Source organism: Antechinus flavipes, chromosome 1 (assembly GCF_016432865.1).
Source record: "Antechinus flavipes isolate AdamAnt ecotype Samford, QLD, Australia chromosome 1, AdamAnt_v2, whole genome shotgun sequence".
Taxonomy (NCBI): Eukaryota; Metazoa; Chordata; class Mammalia; order Dasyuromorphia; family Dasyuridae; genus Antechinus; species Antechinus flavipes.
Window position 1 is genome coordinate 695,081,347 of NC_067398.1, and position 17,923 is coordinate 695,099,269.

A 17,923-nucleotide genomic window follows, 5' to 3' on the forward strand; every position below is an offset into this window, starting at 1 on the left:
ATAAGCAGCCACACTGAATTTAGAAAGTTCACAGTACTACCATCTAGCAGCTACATAACCTTGTTGGGGAGGGGAACAGTGCTTTTATCTCTCAGTTTTCTCATCTGTTAAATGGGGATGATTGTAGAGAATCTCAGAGATGAAAGACTGCTCAGACTGTGATCCAGGCCAACTCATATCCCATTAGAAATCTTTCTTGTATCCTACCTGGTGAGCAGATTTTTTTCGGTATCATCTATCACAAAGGATTGTTGCATAAGAAAAGTACTTTATAAGTTTTAAATGATAGGGATATAAGAGCTATTATTACTTTAAAAAAAAAAAAAAAAAAGGATGTCAGTCACCATGGGACTTTCTTCAGTGATAACTAGAGAAAAACCATTTGGTAGGGAGGGAGAGACCTGGTCTAAATATTCCACTGGCTTGAGGGCTGAACAAGGGAGAGAATATCAAAGACTGAGCATCTCAATTGAAAGAATCAGCAGGGAATGCAGGTAGGACATGAGCCAGCAGCCTTAGCTGGCCTGAGATAATGAGATCAGACCTGAACTTTGCCCATAAGAATGCTGTTGTTGTTTAGTCACTTAGTCATGTCCAAGTATTCTTGACCCCATTTGGGATTTTCTTGGGAAAGATACTGGAGTGGATTGCCATTTCCTTCTCCAGCTCATTTTACAGGTGAGGAAACTGAGGCAAACAATTTTAAGTGACTTCCCAGGGTCGCACAGCTAGTAAATGTCTGAGGCAAGATTTAATGTTTTCTTACAAAGATACTTGAAAAGTTTAACATTTCCTTCTCCAGCTCATTTTACAGATAAGGAAACTGAGGCACACAGTGACTTGCCCAGAATCATAGAGCTAGGAAGTATCTAAGGCCATATTTGAACTTAGAGTCTCCTGATTTCAGGATGGGTCTTCTATCCATCATGGCACCTAATTATCCTCAAGGGTAGCCAGAGAGGTTTCTGGGAAGAGCTTTTAGAAGTGAAAATTAATGCTTTTTATTCTCCTCTTTATGCTTTGAGTACCTACTAGTGAACTGTCATTTCCATATGTTAGATTGAAACAGAGCTGAATCTATACTTTGTGATTTTTCTGTAGAAAATGCTCTTCGGCATGAGGAACACAGCTCTTTTGTCACTTGTCACTATCCATGTTCCTGATCTGTAAAATGGAGTAAGTGGGTAAGATGACTTTAAAGTCCCTTTTAGCTCAGAAGCAATAATCTCAAGATCTGGATTCAAATCTCGATTTATTGCCTTTGTGTGTAATGGGCTGAGGCTCAAGTTGATGCACTGAGGTCCCAAGCACATGAGGCTAAATAGTAATTGGACCATACTCTATTAATATATATGCTTGGAGGAAGAATGGCCCCCGCCCACTCTTTGTGCAAGTCCTGATGTGTTGTATAGGAAATGACGATTTTGGTGGGTGGAGGCAGGGGAGTGGAAAAGGAAGGGGAAGGAGAGACTGCTCACACTGCCATTGCGACGGCCTTTCAGCTCAGATCCCTCTCTGTTAGCTGGCTTCCTGTCGCAGCTGCCCATATTGCTATCGCAATCTTTCTTGCCCATATTGCTATCGCAATCCTTATTCACCTCTTCACTTCAATAAAGATTGAAGATTTTTCCCTTAACCTGAATTTCTGACTCCGGCTGATTTTAAATATGTGGTCATCACAATTAAGTATCTATAATTTTAAGTGAGATAGTTCTTGATTCAAGAAACATATATTTGAATGTATATTGGAATATGATATAATATATTCTCCACCATGCCTCTTCATCAAGTACCTTCTGAACTCCATCCTTTTTAGGTTCCTTTTGTGTATCATCTTCCCCCACTAGATGATTGGTTCCTAGTCTCAATTACTGATTTAGATATTGACTTAATCAAACTGAGACCTGCTAAAGACCTTTGCTTAAAAAGACCAAGGTCTCACACTGAATCCAGGGCCATCTGCAGTCATCCTTATCTATATCTGGTCACTGAGCCCAGATAGTTCTGGAGGAGAAAGTGAGGTTGGTGATTTTGCATTGCCCTCCCTCGCTTAAATCCAGTTCACTTACATGTGATGGTATCAACTCTCTGATGTCATAGTCCCCTTTGAGAACAAGGACAAACAACAACACAGATTGTTGGCTCCCTGAGCTCATGGAATGTCTTTCTTTTTTTGATATATTGTAGAGGGCCGGAACTCTGAAGAAGTATACTTGAATCTAGGACAGCATGGTGCTTATGGTGATGTAATGGTTACACATGTTCAGTGTGCTATAGTGATGTAATTGTACAAAGTATTTAAGGGAGTCTCAGACACTGAATGCTTTGGACAAGAGTCCCATGCAGTCAGCTAGCTTAAACTCTTCACATTAAAGAAACCTTCTTACCTAGGTTTGCCTCAGTTTCTCTGGTATTGCAAAGTAACTTTTCTATTAATAATAGCTTTTTATTTTTCCAAATACATGCAAAGATAAATTTCAGCATTTACCCTTGCAAAACCCTGTGTTCCAAAATTTTCTCCATCCCTTCCCCCCACTCCCTTCCCCTAGACAGCAAGTAATCCAATATAAGTTAAACATCCACAATTCTTCTAAGCATATTTTCACATATATCTATCATGTGACTTTTCTGTTTCTGTTTCTTTACCTATAAATTATAGAGGAGAGAATGTAAGCCCTCTGTGAATAGGGATATTTTTCATTTTTTGTACTTCTAGTCCCACTGCTTGGCACAACACATTTGTTGATTGGTCCATTGATCGATCAAATGATCACTCAAGTTTCCTTCCAACTACCTTCACAATCTTTAATCAGTATGCATCTAGGACACCACCTCTCCCCCTCCATGATCCACCAACATGGCTCAGGGAAAGCAAGCTTATCTCAACAGCAAATTGAGCAAAGTTTAATGAAGAAAATAAATTTACTCTATGGTACAGCCTAAAAGAAATTCTAGGAAGATTTCCCAACTTTAAAATTAATAACAAGAAATCATAGGACTAAAGATTTGGAGCTAGAAGGGACTTAGAAAATCCCATTTCACTAATGAGGAAAATGAGCTCCTGAAAGGTGAAATGATTTGCCTGAAGTAACCTAGGAAATTAAGTAGCCAAGGCAAAATTTGAATCTAGATCCTGTAACTAAATTCCTTGATCTTAACTTTACAACACATGTATCTTCACTCTCTGATATTTGGGACTATCTGATATACGTTTTTTCCTCTTGCATTTTAATATATAATTGGGAATTGACTCAAGGGATTGTCCTGAAAATCATAGTGAAGTTTTAAGCTTTAATAGCTTGTAACTTAAGCTTTAGCTTTTAAAGCTCAAAACTGCACTAAGACTTTTGGGACACTTTGTATATTAAAAAATTGTGTAGTTAAGGCAGAAGAACGACAACAACCTGGGTTTATAAGTTCATGAGATCCTAGATCTAGAACTAGAAGAGTCCCAGAGGTCGTTGAGTCTGACCTAACTTTACAGAGGCTCAGAGGGAGTAAAAAGACTTGTCCAAAATCCCATAAACACTTTCAAAACTAGGTCCTTGGAAATGATGAGCAAGCAGATTTCAGAAAAACCTGGAAAGACTCATATGAACTGATGCAAAGTAAAATGAGCAGAACCAGAACACTGTAAATAGTAACAGCAACATTGTATGATGATTAGCTGTGAATGACTTAGCTTTTCTCATGGATACAATGATTCAAGGTAATCACAAAGGACTCATGATGGAAAATGTAACCACCTCCAGAGAAAGAACTCTGAATGCAGATGGAAGTATGATATTTTCACTTTCCTCATTTTTCTTTGTTTTCCCTCTTTTGATCTTTCTTCTTTCACGATGTTTTGCTTGATCGTACATACATAACCTATATCAAATTGCTTTTTTTTTTTTGGCTGAGACAATTGGGGTTCAGTGACTTGCTCACACAGCTAGGAAGTGTTAAGTGTCTGAGGCCAGATTTGAACTCAGGTCCTCCTGACTTCAGGGCTGGTACTCTATCCACTGCATCACCTAACTGCCCTTTGCTTATTATTTTAGGGAGGGAAAGGAAAAAAATTTGGAACTCCACATTTTGTAAAATTGAATATTAAAAATTGTCTTTATACATAATTGGGGAAAAAAATAAAGTACTCTAAAAAATAAATGGACCAAAAAACCCAACCTAGGTCCTTGGGATCTAAAACCCAGATTCTTTTTGGTACCAATCCTGCCACTAATTCTTTGCATTATCTATGCTGTAGAATTCGAGTCTCAAAAAAAAATTGGGAAAATAATGCCTGCTTCAAATGGTTGGTAGGAGGCTTAAAGAAAATAATGTAGGGTCTGTAAAAGCCATTCATAAAAGGATTTGTCTATAGAGGGGACTATTACATTTCCTGCTGGTGATAAGAGATGGGGCGCTATGCCAACAAAAAATAAATTTCAGCTTGTGAAAACTACAATCCCCAGGAATAAGGACTCGTTTCCCGGTCCTTTGTGCTTCTGAACTCAGGAATGTGTTTCTCCCAGCTCTCTCGAGTCCAGCAATTATTCACTGTGCTTACCAGAATTATTCTCCTCTTTTATAGACTGACTCCTAAGCCTCTATTACTTAAACAGTGCCTTGGCAAACCGATGCACATGAAGGAGGAATACACATTTCTTGCCAAAAAGAGAATTGGAACCCAAAAACAGCCATGTGGCCTGGAATTAAGCTTAGCTTGGCTCGAAAGCTGGGAAGAGTCGCTTCTGGGAATTGGGGGAAGGCAGGAAGTACTCAATGGAAGTGGCTGCCCACTTCATCAGGAAGGTGGGGGAGTGAGACATGGAGAGAAGGAATAGCGAGCCAAGAGGAGTGCCTTCTACCGAGGTAGGAGAGTCAAGGGAATTTCAATTTGGCTCTGGGTCTGGAGAAAACAGATGGTTGGGGCAGCAAACAGGAGAGGAAATGCAGGTGGTCAGAGTTAGGCCTTGCCTTCATAATCATGTCTGATAATAGCTGGCATTTACAGAGCACTTTGCGGGCATCGTAGTGCCATAGTGCATAGAGCACCAGGTTTAGAGTCGGGAAGACTCATCTTTTGAGTTCAAATCTGACCACAGACATTTATCAGCTGTGATCCTGGCTAAGTCACTTAACCCTGTCTGCCTCAGTTTCCTCATCTGTAAAATGAGCTGGAGAAAGAAGTGTCAAAACACTCTAGTATCTCTGCTAAGAAAACCCAAATGGGGTCACAAAGAGTTGGACATGACTGAAATGACTCAACAACATAGTACTTTAAGATCGGCAAATTGCTTTGTGTATATCATCTCAGTTAATCCTAGCAAACTGGAGCTGAGATTGTTTGAGGGAAAAACCAACTTCTCCTTCCTCATCCTCCTTAAAATGTTCTCCACTGTTGCAAATTTAAGATCATATATTTAGAGCTGGAAGCAACCATCCAGTTCCACACCCTCATTTTACAGATGAGGAAACTGTGACACAGGAAAGTAAAATAACATATCCACAGTCACCTAGCTAGTATGGTGTCTGAGGCAGGATTCAAACCAACCCTCTATCCGCTGGACCACAAAGAGTCCTTTGGACTGAGGCATTATCTGCAGAAGGCTATTGTTAAAATTCATTTACATTAAAGTATGATTCATCTCTAGATAGAGAACTGGTGATCTCAAATACAGATCAGAGGATATTTTTTCTTCCTTCTTTCCTTCCTTCTTTCCTTTCTTTTTCTTTTTTTTCCTTCCTTCCTTCCTTCCTTCCTTCTTCTTCTTTCTTTTTCTTTCTTTCTTTCTTTCTTTCTTTCTTTCTTTCTTTCTTTCTTTCTTTCTTTCTTTCTTTCTTTTTTTCTCTCTCTTTCTTTCTCTCTCTCTCTTTCTTTCTTTCTTTTTTGCAAGGCCATTGGGGTTAAGTGACCTGCCCAGGGTCACACAAACTAGTAAGTGTTAAGTATCTGAGGCAGAGTTGAACTGAGGTCCTCCTGAATCCAGAGCCAATGTTCTATCCACTGTGGCATCTAGCTGCCCCTTTTCCTTTCTTTAAAAAAAACAAACATGGTTAATGTAGAAATTTGTATTTCATGACATATATATACACACACACACATACATATATAATGGATATCACATTTTTTGTCCTCAAAAGTAGATGGGGAAGCATTAAAGGTGGGGAGAAAACTTGAAACTAAAACTAAAAGCAATTTTTTAGATTCACTTACATTGCTTGTGGTAGGGGAATGAATGGGGAGAGAGAACATTATTGTGGGTTAGTAAGTATATCATATTACTTATATTGACAATTTGTGTCTGACTTGGTAGAGCCTTCCAAGCTCATATTGTTTTGATCAGCCACCTTTGGACATTCTACTCCTTGACCCCAACACAGTGAAGCCACTTTGATTCTCTTGGAGAACAAAGGCCAACAACCAATCATATTAGAATTCTAAGATGTTAAATCTAAAAACTTAATGACTTGTAAAACCCAAAGCAGATTTCACAATAATCACCCATAATATCACTCAAAAACTACATGGAGAGGGCAGTGTCTTATTATACCCATTTTAAAGATGAAAAATCTGAAGCTTTGAATGATTACGACTGCCCATCAGGCGCTCTGTTGCAGCCACATTGTCTGGCCCACTGTGTTTTCCATCTCTCAGTATTCCCCAGACTACCGCTCATGACTGGAATGCACTTCCTTTTTTGGAAAGCTTTTTATTTTCAAAACATATGCACGAATAATTTTTCAACACTGCCCCTTGCATAGCCTTGTGTTCCAAAATTTCCCCTCCTCCCCCCCACTCCCTCTCCTAGATGACAAGCAATCAAATATATGTTAAAATATGTTAAATCCAATATGTGTAAATATATTTATACAATTATCTTCCTGCATAAGAAAAATCAGATCAAAAAGAAAAATGAGTAAGAAAACAAAATGCAAGCGAACAACAACAAAAGAGTGAGAATGTTATATTGTGATCCATGGTTAATTCCCACAATCCTCTCTCTGGGTGTAGATGGCTCTCTTCATCACAAGATCATTGGAACTGGTCTCAATCATCTCATTACTGGAAATAGCCACATCCATCAAAATTAATCATTGTATAGTATTGCTGCTGCTGTGTACAATGATCTCCTGGTTCTGCTCGCTTCACTCAGCATCAGGTCCTGTAAGGCTCTCCAGGCCTCTCTGAAATAATCCTGCTGATCATTTCTTATAGAACAATAATATGAAATGCACTTCTGCCTTTATCTCTTAAAATTCTTCTCTTCAAAACTCAATTCAATAGGTAGCTTATTCTGATCTCCTGGCTGCTACTACTTCTCCTTGGAATTATTTTTATATTTTTTCATTATATATATATAATTTTTATATGTTTAAAATTTAATTTTCTGCATATATGTCATTTTCTTCCAGGAGAATGTAGCTAATTAGAGCACATTTCATGTAGATGTTGGGATCGTTGCATCTCTAGCCATGGACACTTTGGATCTTTCATGGGGCCCCGCTCACTTTTCTCAATAAATTTTTTTCAACAAAAATGCTACATGCAGAGAGATGCTTCTGTCTGCCCTATTGGGCTGTAAAACAGGCCTCTGCATGACAGAGCATCTGTCATCTCCAGTTCTAAAACTCACAGCCCTCCCTTACCTCGGGACAAAGTCCTTGTGTCTGGCCTTCCGTGGATATGAAGTTAGTCATCACAAAGAATGAGTTTCCCTGGAGACAAAAGAGAACACAGGAGCTTGGGTAAGATGGATGATCTCCCTCAAATTGATCTGGGTCCTCTTAGGAAAGCCATTTCTCATGATCTCTTCTGTACCAAGAGTCCTTCCTCCATCTCCAGGGATCTCTCAACAGACAACCTTGTCTCCTACTACATCTGACATCAAAGCCATCCAGCGGGAAGTTCCTCATCTCACAGAATCATCAGGATGGTAGATTGGGAACTAGAAAGGAGCTTGGAGGTTAAGTCTGATTCCTCCAATTTTCAGATGAAGAAATTGAGGAACAAACTAGTTAAGTGACTTGCCCAGGATCTTACAACTAGTACAAGTGTCTGAGATGAAATTGGGTTCCAAGTTCACATCTCAAAATCCCTGTGTACCTTCTGCATCCTGTTCCCTGCTTCAGTCTCTGAAGGGAGTCTGTTCTTAGCCATGGCCACACTGTTCTCACCATACACACTCACACTCACATACACACACACACACAAATATACACAAAAGCACACACACATGAACAATACACATACACACATGTACACACCACGTATATGTATGTCACACATGGTAAAATATCCATGCACATCTACTTGTTCACATGCACACGCATGCTCACACACACGGACATACATTTGCACACACATTATACACACACACACACAATTTCTTCCCTTGATTCTGTCCCTTCATATGTCTCCTAAAATATTTCCTCTTCAATCATTCTTTTCCTCTCCCATCTAAGATGGGACAATTACTGACTGGGTGATCCTGGACAAGTCCTTTAACTCTGATTGCCTCAGTTTCCTTATCTGAAAAATGAGCTGGAGAAGGAAATGGCAAACCAGTAACTCTGACAACAAAGCTGCAAATGGCATCAGGAAGAATGGAACATGACTGGAAAACGATTGAATAATGACAACAAAAACAAATAACCAGGCTGCTGTATTTTCAGTCAGAGGACCTGTGGTCTTATGACCCCATGATTTCATTCCGTTCTTTGCTCTCCTGGTGTGACATTGGGTCAGTTACTTAGATTCTATCATCTGGAGTATTGTGTTGAATTCTGGGTACCACTGTTTAAGAAGGACATTGGTAAACTGGAAGAAGGTTACCAGGATGTAGAAAAGCCTGAAGCCCATGACTTTGAAGAAGCTGTTGAAAGAACAGGGATGTTTAGGCAGGAGAAGGCTCCTGGAGTAGGGAGGGGAAGCATTTTTAGCCATCTTCAAGTATCTGAAGGTCTATCACATAAGAGAGGATTTAGCTTTTTTCCTGCTACATTGAGAGTTCCTTCATGCATGGGCTATACCAAAAAGCCAGCGAGGTCTCTCCCAGCCCTCAAAATCTGTGTTTCCCTGGATTCTCAATATCCAATCATTTCTCATTAGCTTCTATCTGCTCATTCTATCTTCACAACATTTCTGGCATCGATTCCCATCTCTCTGCCCATCTGGCCACTCATCCCTTCTATCTGATTTATTATAATGACTTCTTAATTGGTTTTCCAGCTCCTAGACTTTCCCTTCACCAAACTCTTCCCCCACACAATTGCTAAATTTATCTTCCTAAGGCACTTACCTGTTAAAAAAAAATTGTAAGCAGAGCCCTAGTGCCTCTAGATTGACTATGAGTCCCTTCGCTTGCCATTTGAGGGCTTCTGAAGTTGGCAGCAACTTATTTTTTCCAAAAGGCAACATGACATAGGATACGGGATATTGAATTCAAAGTTAGGAGGACCTGGATTCTACCTTAGATGCCAACTGTTCAAAATGAGGCAAGTTATTAAAATATCTTCTTCTCACTTTCCTTATCTGAGCCTGGAGTCAAGAGGACTTGAGTTCCAATTCAATCTCAAATACTTATTAACTGTGTGACTCTGGACAAATCGACTTAATTGCTATTTGCCTCGGTTTCCTCAACTGTAAAATGGGACCTACTTTGCAATGTTATGGTGAGGATCACAAGAGATAATATTTGTAAATTGCTTAGCACAGTCCCTGACATAGATTAGATACATAATAAATGCTTTTTTCCTTTCTCCTTTCTTTTCTTCCTTCCTTTCTTTTTTCCTCCCCTCCTTCCTTCTTTTCATCTTTCCTCCCTTCCTTCCTTCCTTGTTTTGATTCTTGCTTTCTTCTCTTCTCTCCTTTCTTTCTTCCTTCTTTTTTTCCTATTTCCTTCCTTCCTTGTTTTTGTCCTTCCTTTCTTCCTTCCCTCTTTCCTTCCCTTCTCTTTCCCTCCTTCCTTTCTTCCTCTTTCTCCTTCCATCTCTCCTTCCTTGTTTCTGCCCTCCTCCCTTATTTTCTTCCCTTCCTCATTCCTTCTTCCTTCCTTCTGTTCCTTCTCGTTTCTTCCTTCTTTTCTTCCCTTCCTCTCTTTTTCTTTTTTTCCTTCCTCCCTCCCTTCCTCCCTCCCTTCCTCCCTCTGTTCCTCCCTCCCTCTTTTCTCCCTTCCTTCCTTCCTTCCTTCTTTCCTTCCTTCTTTCTTTTTTCCTTCCAAATAGGGGAGTTGAACTCAAATATCTCCAATATCCCTTCCAGCTCTAAATCTATTATCTTCTGATACTCTCTAGCTTATTTCACATTATTCCCTTTCACATACTCAATTTCTAGCCTAACTAGGCTATTTCACCAAGCTCCTTTCATCTCATATCTTCCTACATTTTCTCAAGCTGTCCTTTATGTATAGAATATCCTTCTTTCTCAATTCTGTACCTTCTTCCCTGAATCCTTATTGTCCTTCAAGAATCACTTAGGAATCATCCCCACTCTTTCCCTGACAGTGGCCATTTTATTTATCAGTTGTGTTATTGATACCCCCAACACCATTTAATGTAAATTCCTTAAAGGTATGAACAGTTCCCCCCTTTTTTTTGGTCTTTTTATCCCTAGCACCTAGTAGGTACTTTGCACAAAGTAGCCTAATGAGTGTTTGCTATATTGGATTGGATTGAATTGAATTGAATATAGTTGGGGCCCACATGTTAGGATCTGATTCTTGAATCAGCCAATGACAGACTTTCAGAGTTGGAAGGGACTTCGCAAACCATCCATTCATTGTAGCCTATACCCAACCAGGTCAAAACTGGAATCCTTTGTATGTCTTTGATAAGGAGTCATTTGGCCCTTCCTCAAAGACCTACAGCCTTTCGATGTAGCCCTTTCTTCTTTGAGATAACATATACTTCTATATGTTTCCATTACACTTTGGAAAGAGGTTTTCCTTTAAATCAAGCCCAAATTTCCCTCTTTGTAGCCTCCAAACACTGTACCTAGTTCTGACTTTTGGGACTAATGAGACCATGTGCAATCGATCTTCCATGGAACAGCTCCTCAAACACTTCGAGAAAAGACCATCAAGTCCTCCCCCCACAAAAAATTTTCTTTTATCCAGGATAAACAACCTCGGTTCCTTCGACTAATCCTCATATGACAGGAACTTGAGGACCTTCAACATCCTGAGTTCCATCACTCAGATGCTCTTTAGCTAATTAACTGAATTCATAATCCACTAAAACACTTCAATTTTTAAAAAATTTAATAAGCATTTATTAAGCACCCACTTTGTGCCAGGCACTTTGCAAATATTATTTCATTTGATCCTCATAAAATTCTGAAAGGAAAGTACTATCATTATTTACAGGCAAGGAGACTGAGGTAGACTAAGATAAAATGACTTGCCCAAGATAGTAAATTGAGCTTTAAGCTCAGGGCCCTATCTACTGCACCATTTAACTGCCACATCATTTTCCCCCACCCACCCACCCCATCTTTTTTTTCCAGAGATTCTGGCTCTAACCAGGTCCCTTCCATGTTATACTAATGACATTAAGATTTTATGTTTGTTTTTTTTTATCTTGGGTTAGGACTTCCATGCTTCCACCCAAGACAGGAGGGGAGAAGTTCTTGGTGCTATGGCCAAGAAAGGTATCCCTCTGCCTTTTCCATTCTGGAGCACAAACACTCACCTGCAAAGGAAATGTGTAATCGGCTGTGTCCAGCACTCGAGACGTGCTCCCATCCTTCACCTCTGCTATGCCTTTCACTTTGGTTTGCACTGAGCTGATGAGGGGTTCCTTCTGCTGATACAGCTTGTCACTCACCAAGGAAAAGCTAAATGTGGCAAGAAAAAAAGGCCCAAGTTCTTGCTTTGTGAAAATCATTGAACTCGTTGTGCTAACCCCTCCTTAACTGATGCAGTCCTGCCTTTGAAAAGAGAGATGAGGGGGAAAGGGAGGGAGAGAAAGGAAGATTCCAGGCTGGAGAAATGGAATTAAATCCTCTGTTCTTTTACTCACGTAGACACAAGCAGAATCTGGATCCATACTTTGCCCCAGATACTGCCAGGACACTGGCTAAATACTTCATTTGGGACTAGTGGTGAAGGTTGAGAAAAAGATGTATAAGCATAAATCATCATTTTGTCCTTGACTGAACTGAGCCCTCTCCATCTAGGTCTGATCTCCTACCCATTAGTCAGAGATAGCGAGTTCTCTGACAGAAGAATTGACTTTAGTTCAACTGGCATTAAGTGCCTAGTGTGTGCTGGGTACTGTGCAAAATGCCAAAAAAGAAAAATATGAATTAGTCTTTGTGTTCAAGAAGCTTGTGAGCTATAGAAAAGATACTACATGTGCACAAAGAAGTAAATATATTTCAAAAGTCATACTAAGTAATTTCAAGAAGTAGAGAAAGCTCATCATGGGAGATCAGGAAAGATTTTGTGTAGGAGGGAGCACCTGAATTGAGTTTTGAAGGAAGCTAGGGATTCTCGGGAGCAGAAGTGGGAGGACATACATTTCAGGAAAAGGGAATCACTTGACTCTCCCTCCTTTCCTTCCCTTCCTTCTTTTCTTCCTTATATTTCTTCCTTTTCCCTTTACTTTCTTCTGTCCTCTCTTCCTTTCCTTCTTTTCCTCCCTTTTTCCTTCCCTCCCTCTCTTTCTTCTCTTCTTCCTTCCCTCTCCTTCCTTTTTCCCTTCCTTTGTTCTGATCTCTTCCCTTCCTTCCTTTCTTCCTTTTTTATTTCTTCCCCCTTTCCCTTCCTTCCTTCCTTCCTTCCTTCCTTCCTTCCTTCCTTCCTTCCTTCCTGCCTTCCTTCCTTCCTTCCTTCTTTCCTTCCTCTGACCCAATGCTATGAAGGAGACACATAGTCTCTTAAAGATCTTGATAAGCTGAGATAAAGAGGAAAGAAAGCAAGAACAGGCGTAAAACTGTCTGAGGCATGAAGAGACAGATCTTCATTCACGAAGAAAGCAGGAGCCTGGAGCCAGGGAGGTACTTCTCAGTCACTAATTCAGCAGCTGCCATGGGTTCCTGTGCCAATCTTCTCTTTCCCAGTTCTCTTTGTAAGCCTGAAAGCCCTTCAGAAATGAGTTATTATGGGACTTTACAGTGTCACAGATTCAGGCCTTGAAAGAACCTCAGAGACCACCACCCTTATTTGACAGATGAGGAAACTGAAGCCCAGGAAGAAGTAATTTAATTAAGATCCCAGGATTTGAGATTTAGAGCCGAAGGGGACTTTAGCAGCTGTCTAGTCCAACCCCATCAGTTTACAGCAGAAGAAACTGAGGCCCTGAGAGATTAAGTGATAGGAAATTTAAAATAAAGACAAGATTTGAGTCCAGATCATCTTCCCACTAGACTGAACTATGTCCTGTTTGTCTGCTGCCTTTCTCTGTTTCCATAGAATTTTCAAGGAGCAAGAAGGAGGTGTTTAGAAGAGTAAAAAAATGAGACAAGAGATCCTAGTAGATATGACAAATAGTCTTCTGTGACTGGCTAAGAGAGGATCATAGATTGCATAGGGATTCTTTATTTTTTTTTTAGAAAAAATGTAGTTGTTAAAAAAAAAAAACACTTTCTCTGCCTCTCATATCCTTTCTAATAGAAGGAAGGAAGGAAATAAAGAAGGAAGGAAGGAAGAAGGAAGGAAGGAAGGAAGGAAGGAAGGAAGGAAGGAAGGAAGGAAGGAAGGAAGGAAGGAAGGAAGGAAGGAAGGAAGGAAGAGAGAGACAAACAGACCGAGACAGAAAGAGAAGCCACAGGTCCTTTTCAAAAAGTACCTGTTAGAACTGGGCAAGATTTCCAGTCTTCCCTTGGATAACAACAACTCTCATTTCTAAGCTTTTAATTTCTTTTTTTCTCTTTTTCCCCTCATTTTTTCCATTTCTATGCTTTAATGTTTATGAAGCACATTCTTAATCACAACCGTGTAAGATCATCAGGTACAGGTATTGTTATCACCATTTTGGAGATGAGGATCCTAAGGCTGAGAGAAATAAAATATAATAGAACTTAAAGCCAGAAAGGATCTTAGAAACTGTTTAGTCAAGTCAGTCAATAAGCATTTATTGAGCACTTACAATGTGCCAGGCATTGTACTAAGCCCTGGAGATACAAAGAGGCAAATGACAGTTGTTGGTTTTGATGGGCTGGCTCACAGTATAATGCAGAGGTCCTCAAACTATGGCCCACAGCCAGATGCAGCAGCTGAGGACGATTATCCCCCTCACCCAGGGCTATGAAGTTTCTTTATTTAAAAGTCCACAAAACAAAATTTTTATTTTTACTATAGTCCGGCCCTCCAACAGTCTGAGGGACGTGAACTGGCCCCCTATTTAAAAAATTTGAGGACCCCTGATTTTGAGGGAGACAATATTTAAAAAAGAAAAAAGTATAAATAAGCTACTTACAGGGTATTTAGAAAAGAAGAGAGGGACGGTGCTAGTATTAGTCCAGACATCCTTTATCTGGAGTCCATGGACACCCAAGGAGTTTATGGGGAGATTTCAAGGAGTCCGTGAACTTGGAACTTGGAACTTTTCCTATTTTGACAACTATATTCCAGTATCATCTGTTTCCTTGCTAATCCTGTGTATTTTATTTTATGCATTTAAAAACATGGTTTTGAGAAAAGATCTAGGGATCCCTCTGAGAAGATGGGATTCACCAGCTGGCCAAAGGATCCCTGGTCTAATCCAAACTTTTTGTTTTATAGATGAGAAAGCAGGCCGAGGCAGTTAACAGTGACTTGCCCAGGATTACACAGTAAGTAGCAGAGCCAGGAGTTGAATCCGGCTCTTCTCACTCTAAATTCAGTGCTCCTCGCCCTACGCCGAGCTGCCGCCTGTGACCTGGTCCCTGCTCCCCACTCCAGTTCTTCAAGACTAGGGCTGTCCCCACTGTAAATTGCATCCCTTAAAGGCAGGAGTTGTTTCCCTCTCCCTGTATGTTTGTATCCTAATAGTTAATTCCTCACAGTGCTCAGCACTTCATGCTAATTAAATTGAATTGAATCCATCCCCCCTCCCTCCTGTCTTATCTCTGGACCTCAGTGTATGTGACTGGGCTCCTGCTGCAGCTCCTCCACATTAACGAGGGAGGCAGAATGACCCATTAAGAAGAGCAGTGCGAATGGCATCAGAGGGCAGGGATTCAGATCCTGTATCCGGGTGACCTTGGACAGGCGAATTGACTCCTCTGAACCTCGGTTTTCTCATCTGTAAAATGAGAAGATTGGACTCAGCTCCCTTCTTCCTGCTCTAAATGAGTGATCCGATGACGCCTAATCCCTTCCTGACACATCTCCATGACACCGGTTTCCCCTTACTTTCCAAGCCCTCCTTCATGGACTTGTTCTGATGGGCTTCCCTTCCTTTAAGCCGTCTGCTCCCCTGCTCTGCCTGCCAGATAAATTATAGGTAGGATCCCCCTGTAATGAGCTGTCTCCCATGGCAGGAAAAGCGCCACAAAGCAGGGCTGGTGATTACCCAGGACCCCCTAGCTTTGAATAGTGTTACCCGGAACAAGAGGACTAAAGGTGCTTTCCCTTCCCCTGCCCAGCTGCATAGGTGCACTCCCCGTATTCCCCCAGGATTATGTTGGAGAGAGAGATGGATGCACTAGACGGGTGGATGGGACAGATGGATCCAGTGGCTTGGTTATGAGAGATTGATGGATGGATGGATGGGTGGGTGGTTAGATCACAGACTCTTTCTTAAACTTGTTTGATTTTCATAATCTGTCTGAGCAGAGGTTAGAGCAGAAAAGAATTTTTTAACTGAAAGTTGTCTCAGTGATCTCACCCCGCCCATTTTAGAAATGGGGAAAATGAATCCCAGAGAGAAGTCTCTTCTCCAGGACTTAGTCCTAGGAAGAGCTGGAACTATAACCCACTTAGGGTTCTAGACTTAGAGCTGGGAAGAGCAACAGAAGTCATTTAGTCCAAATCCCACCCCTTATCTTACAAAGAAGTAAACTGAGTCACAGGCTTTGCCCAGAGATCCTCTGACTACAAAGCAATATGTCTTTCATCCCACATCATTCCATTGCACCAGGCAGGTTGATTTCTGTACTGGCTGGAGGCAGTATCAACAGACGTTGGGAGCCAACTAAAACAGCAAGATCCTGGTAGAACCAGAGAGGGGAGTTTTCCGATCTCTTCCGGTTCCTCCCCAGCCCTTCACCCAGGGTACTTATATGCTGCTGATCAGATCGCAGTCTTCTCAGAACTTCAGCCCGCCTCCAGGTTTCCTAGACAAAGACAGACCTACCAGCTACTCAGTCCCAGCAGGGTGAGAGACCCCTCGAAAGACAAGGTCTCTTCCATAGAAACCTGCCACTTTTGCCCCTGAACATAGGACAACTAAAACCTTCAGGCAATTTTTCCTCTGTAGGCTACAATATTCTGCCCACCCAAGCTTGTCATAAGCTGGCAGAGACGCCCACTGTTTGCCAGTGGAGGGAATCCAGCCTGGGCTTTCAAAAATCTACATTTTTTCCCGAACCTTCCCACAATTACATTGTAGAAGCACAGATGTAGACCTTAAAAGGGCTCTCGGAAGCCATCTAGGCTGACTCTCTCTTTTTACAGATGGGTAAACTGAGGCTCAGAAGGGTTAGTGACTAGTAGTCAGCATCAAAAGTGATATTTGACCCGGAGTCATAATTTTAGGGCAGGAATGAATTTTAGAGGCTATCGAGTCTATCCACTCCTTTCTATGGAAACTGAAGCCCAAGAAGCTTAAGAGACAATGGAGATAGATATGTAATACCTGAGGAGAAATTTTAAGTCAAAGCTCCTTTGCTTTTGATTCTGTAGTTTCTTTCTGACTCATCGATGATAAATCAAAGTTTTGTGCCCAAATACCCACCAAGGCTTCTATTGGGCAGCCTCCTGGGCCTGCTTTTTCCCTCTGACATGGTAACGGTCAGTGGAAGGAGGGATGGGGATGTCGGACCACACATGGAGGAGGGACGGGGAAGAAATGTGTTACTTGGGGCTGGGGGAGGGTTAGGGGCCGAGTTGTTAGCCAAAGAATGAAGCGGTCCCAGCTGGCTTACCAAACATAGAAGAAGACTATCATACAGAGGGTCCATCTTATAGTCCCATAGGTCATGCTTTGGACACGGATGACCTTGGCAGTCTCATACTTGCACATGTCCCTCCAGCTGCAGCAGGGGCACATGGCTGATGGCAGGCGTCCTCCGGCTCCCCAAGGAAGAGCTCACAGTTGAAAAGCAACGATGGCAGTCAGCCCAAGAGAACCAGAAGACTGGGAACATCCTGTTTTTGAAGAGGATCCCATCACTTTCACTTCCTCCAATGACAGGGAAGGGGAGGCGGGACCTGGCAAAGGCAGCCGATGTGGTCATAGCTGGGTAAAAAAAAAAAAAAAAAAAAAAAACAGCAAAAAGAAATAGATTGGAAAAGAAATGGCAGTCTTTCCCTTTCTGACAAGCAAACGACTCCTTTCCCCCTCCTTTCTCACCCAACTCCACCCCCAGAAGTCTGCACAAAGATGGTGTTCAGGGGAAGGGCATTTTTGAAATTCCCTCATTCTGCTTTGACCTCATAGTGTTAATAGTGCGATTCATTTCTGTCTGAATAAAGGGGAAGCATTTTAAATGTCAGGAGGTCCAGGCCTGTGACTGTGCTCTATAAAAGGGGGTCCAGCTGTCCCCATTGCCGCACCTGACAGACCGAAAGGAAAGCAAATTCCCCCCACTGGCTCCCAGTGCTGCAGAAATTTGTGGGCTGACTAAAATTTCTATTGGAAACAGGCAGGAATAAACAAATTTCAGCCCATCTTTTTTTTCCCCCTGAGGTAATTGGGGTTAAGTGACTTGCCCAAGGTCACACCATCTAGGAAGTATCAGGTGTCTGAGGCCAGATTTGAACTCAGGTCCTCCTGACTTCAGGGCTGGTGCTCT

The 17,923-nt window shown here is 41.4% G+C and overlaps 1 protein-coding gene and 1 long non-coding RNA gene across 2 annotated transcripts in view; one reads left to right on the plus strand and one right to left on the minus strand.

Moving 5' to 3' along the window:
- Window positions 1–17,178, minus strand: part of LOC127545453 (P2X purinoceptor 7-like) — a 40,966-nt gene extending 23,788 nt beyond the window's left edge. Inside the window, exons 1-3 of the mRNA XM_051972760.1 lie at window positions 17,054–17,178; window positions 11,674–11,818; window positions 7,633–7,701 (exon numbers count right to left, since the gene is read on the minus strand). Coding sequence (XP_051828720.1) covers window positions 7,633–7,701; window positions 11,674–11,818; window positions 17,054–17,178 — 339 coding nt within the window. The remainder of the gene's footprint in view (window positions 1–7,632; window positions 7,702–11,673; window positions 11,819–17,053) is intronic.
- LOC127545454 (uncharacterized) lies at window positions 13,656–17,623 on the plus strand. Its single transcript, XR_007949663.1, has 2 exons — window positions 13,656–14,758; window positions 17,162–17,623. It is a non-coding gene; the product is annotated as an uncharacterized LOC127545454 (long non-coding RNA).
- The last annotated feature ends 300 nt before the right edge of the window (window positions 17,624–17,923 follow it).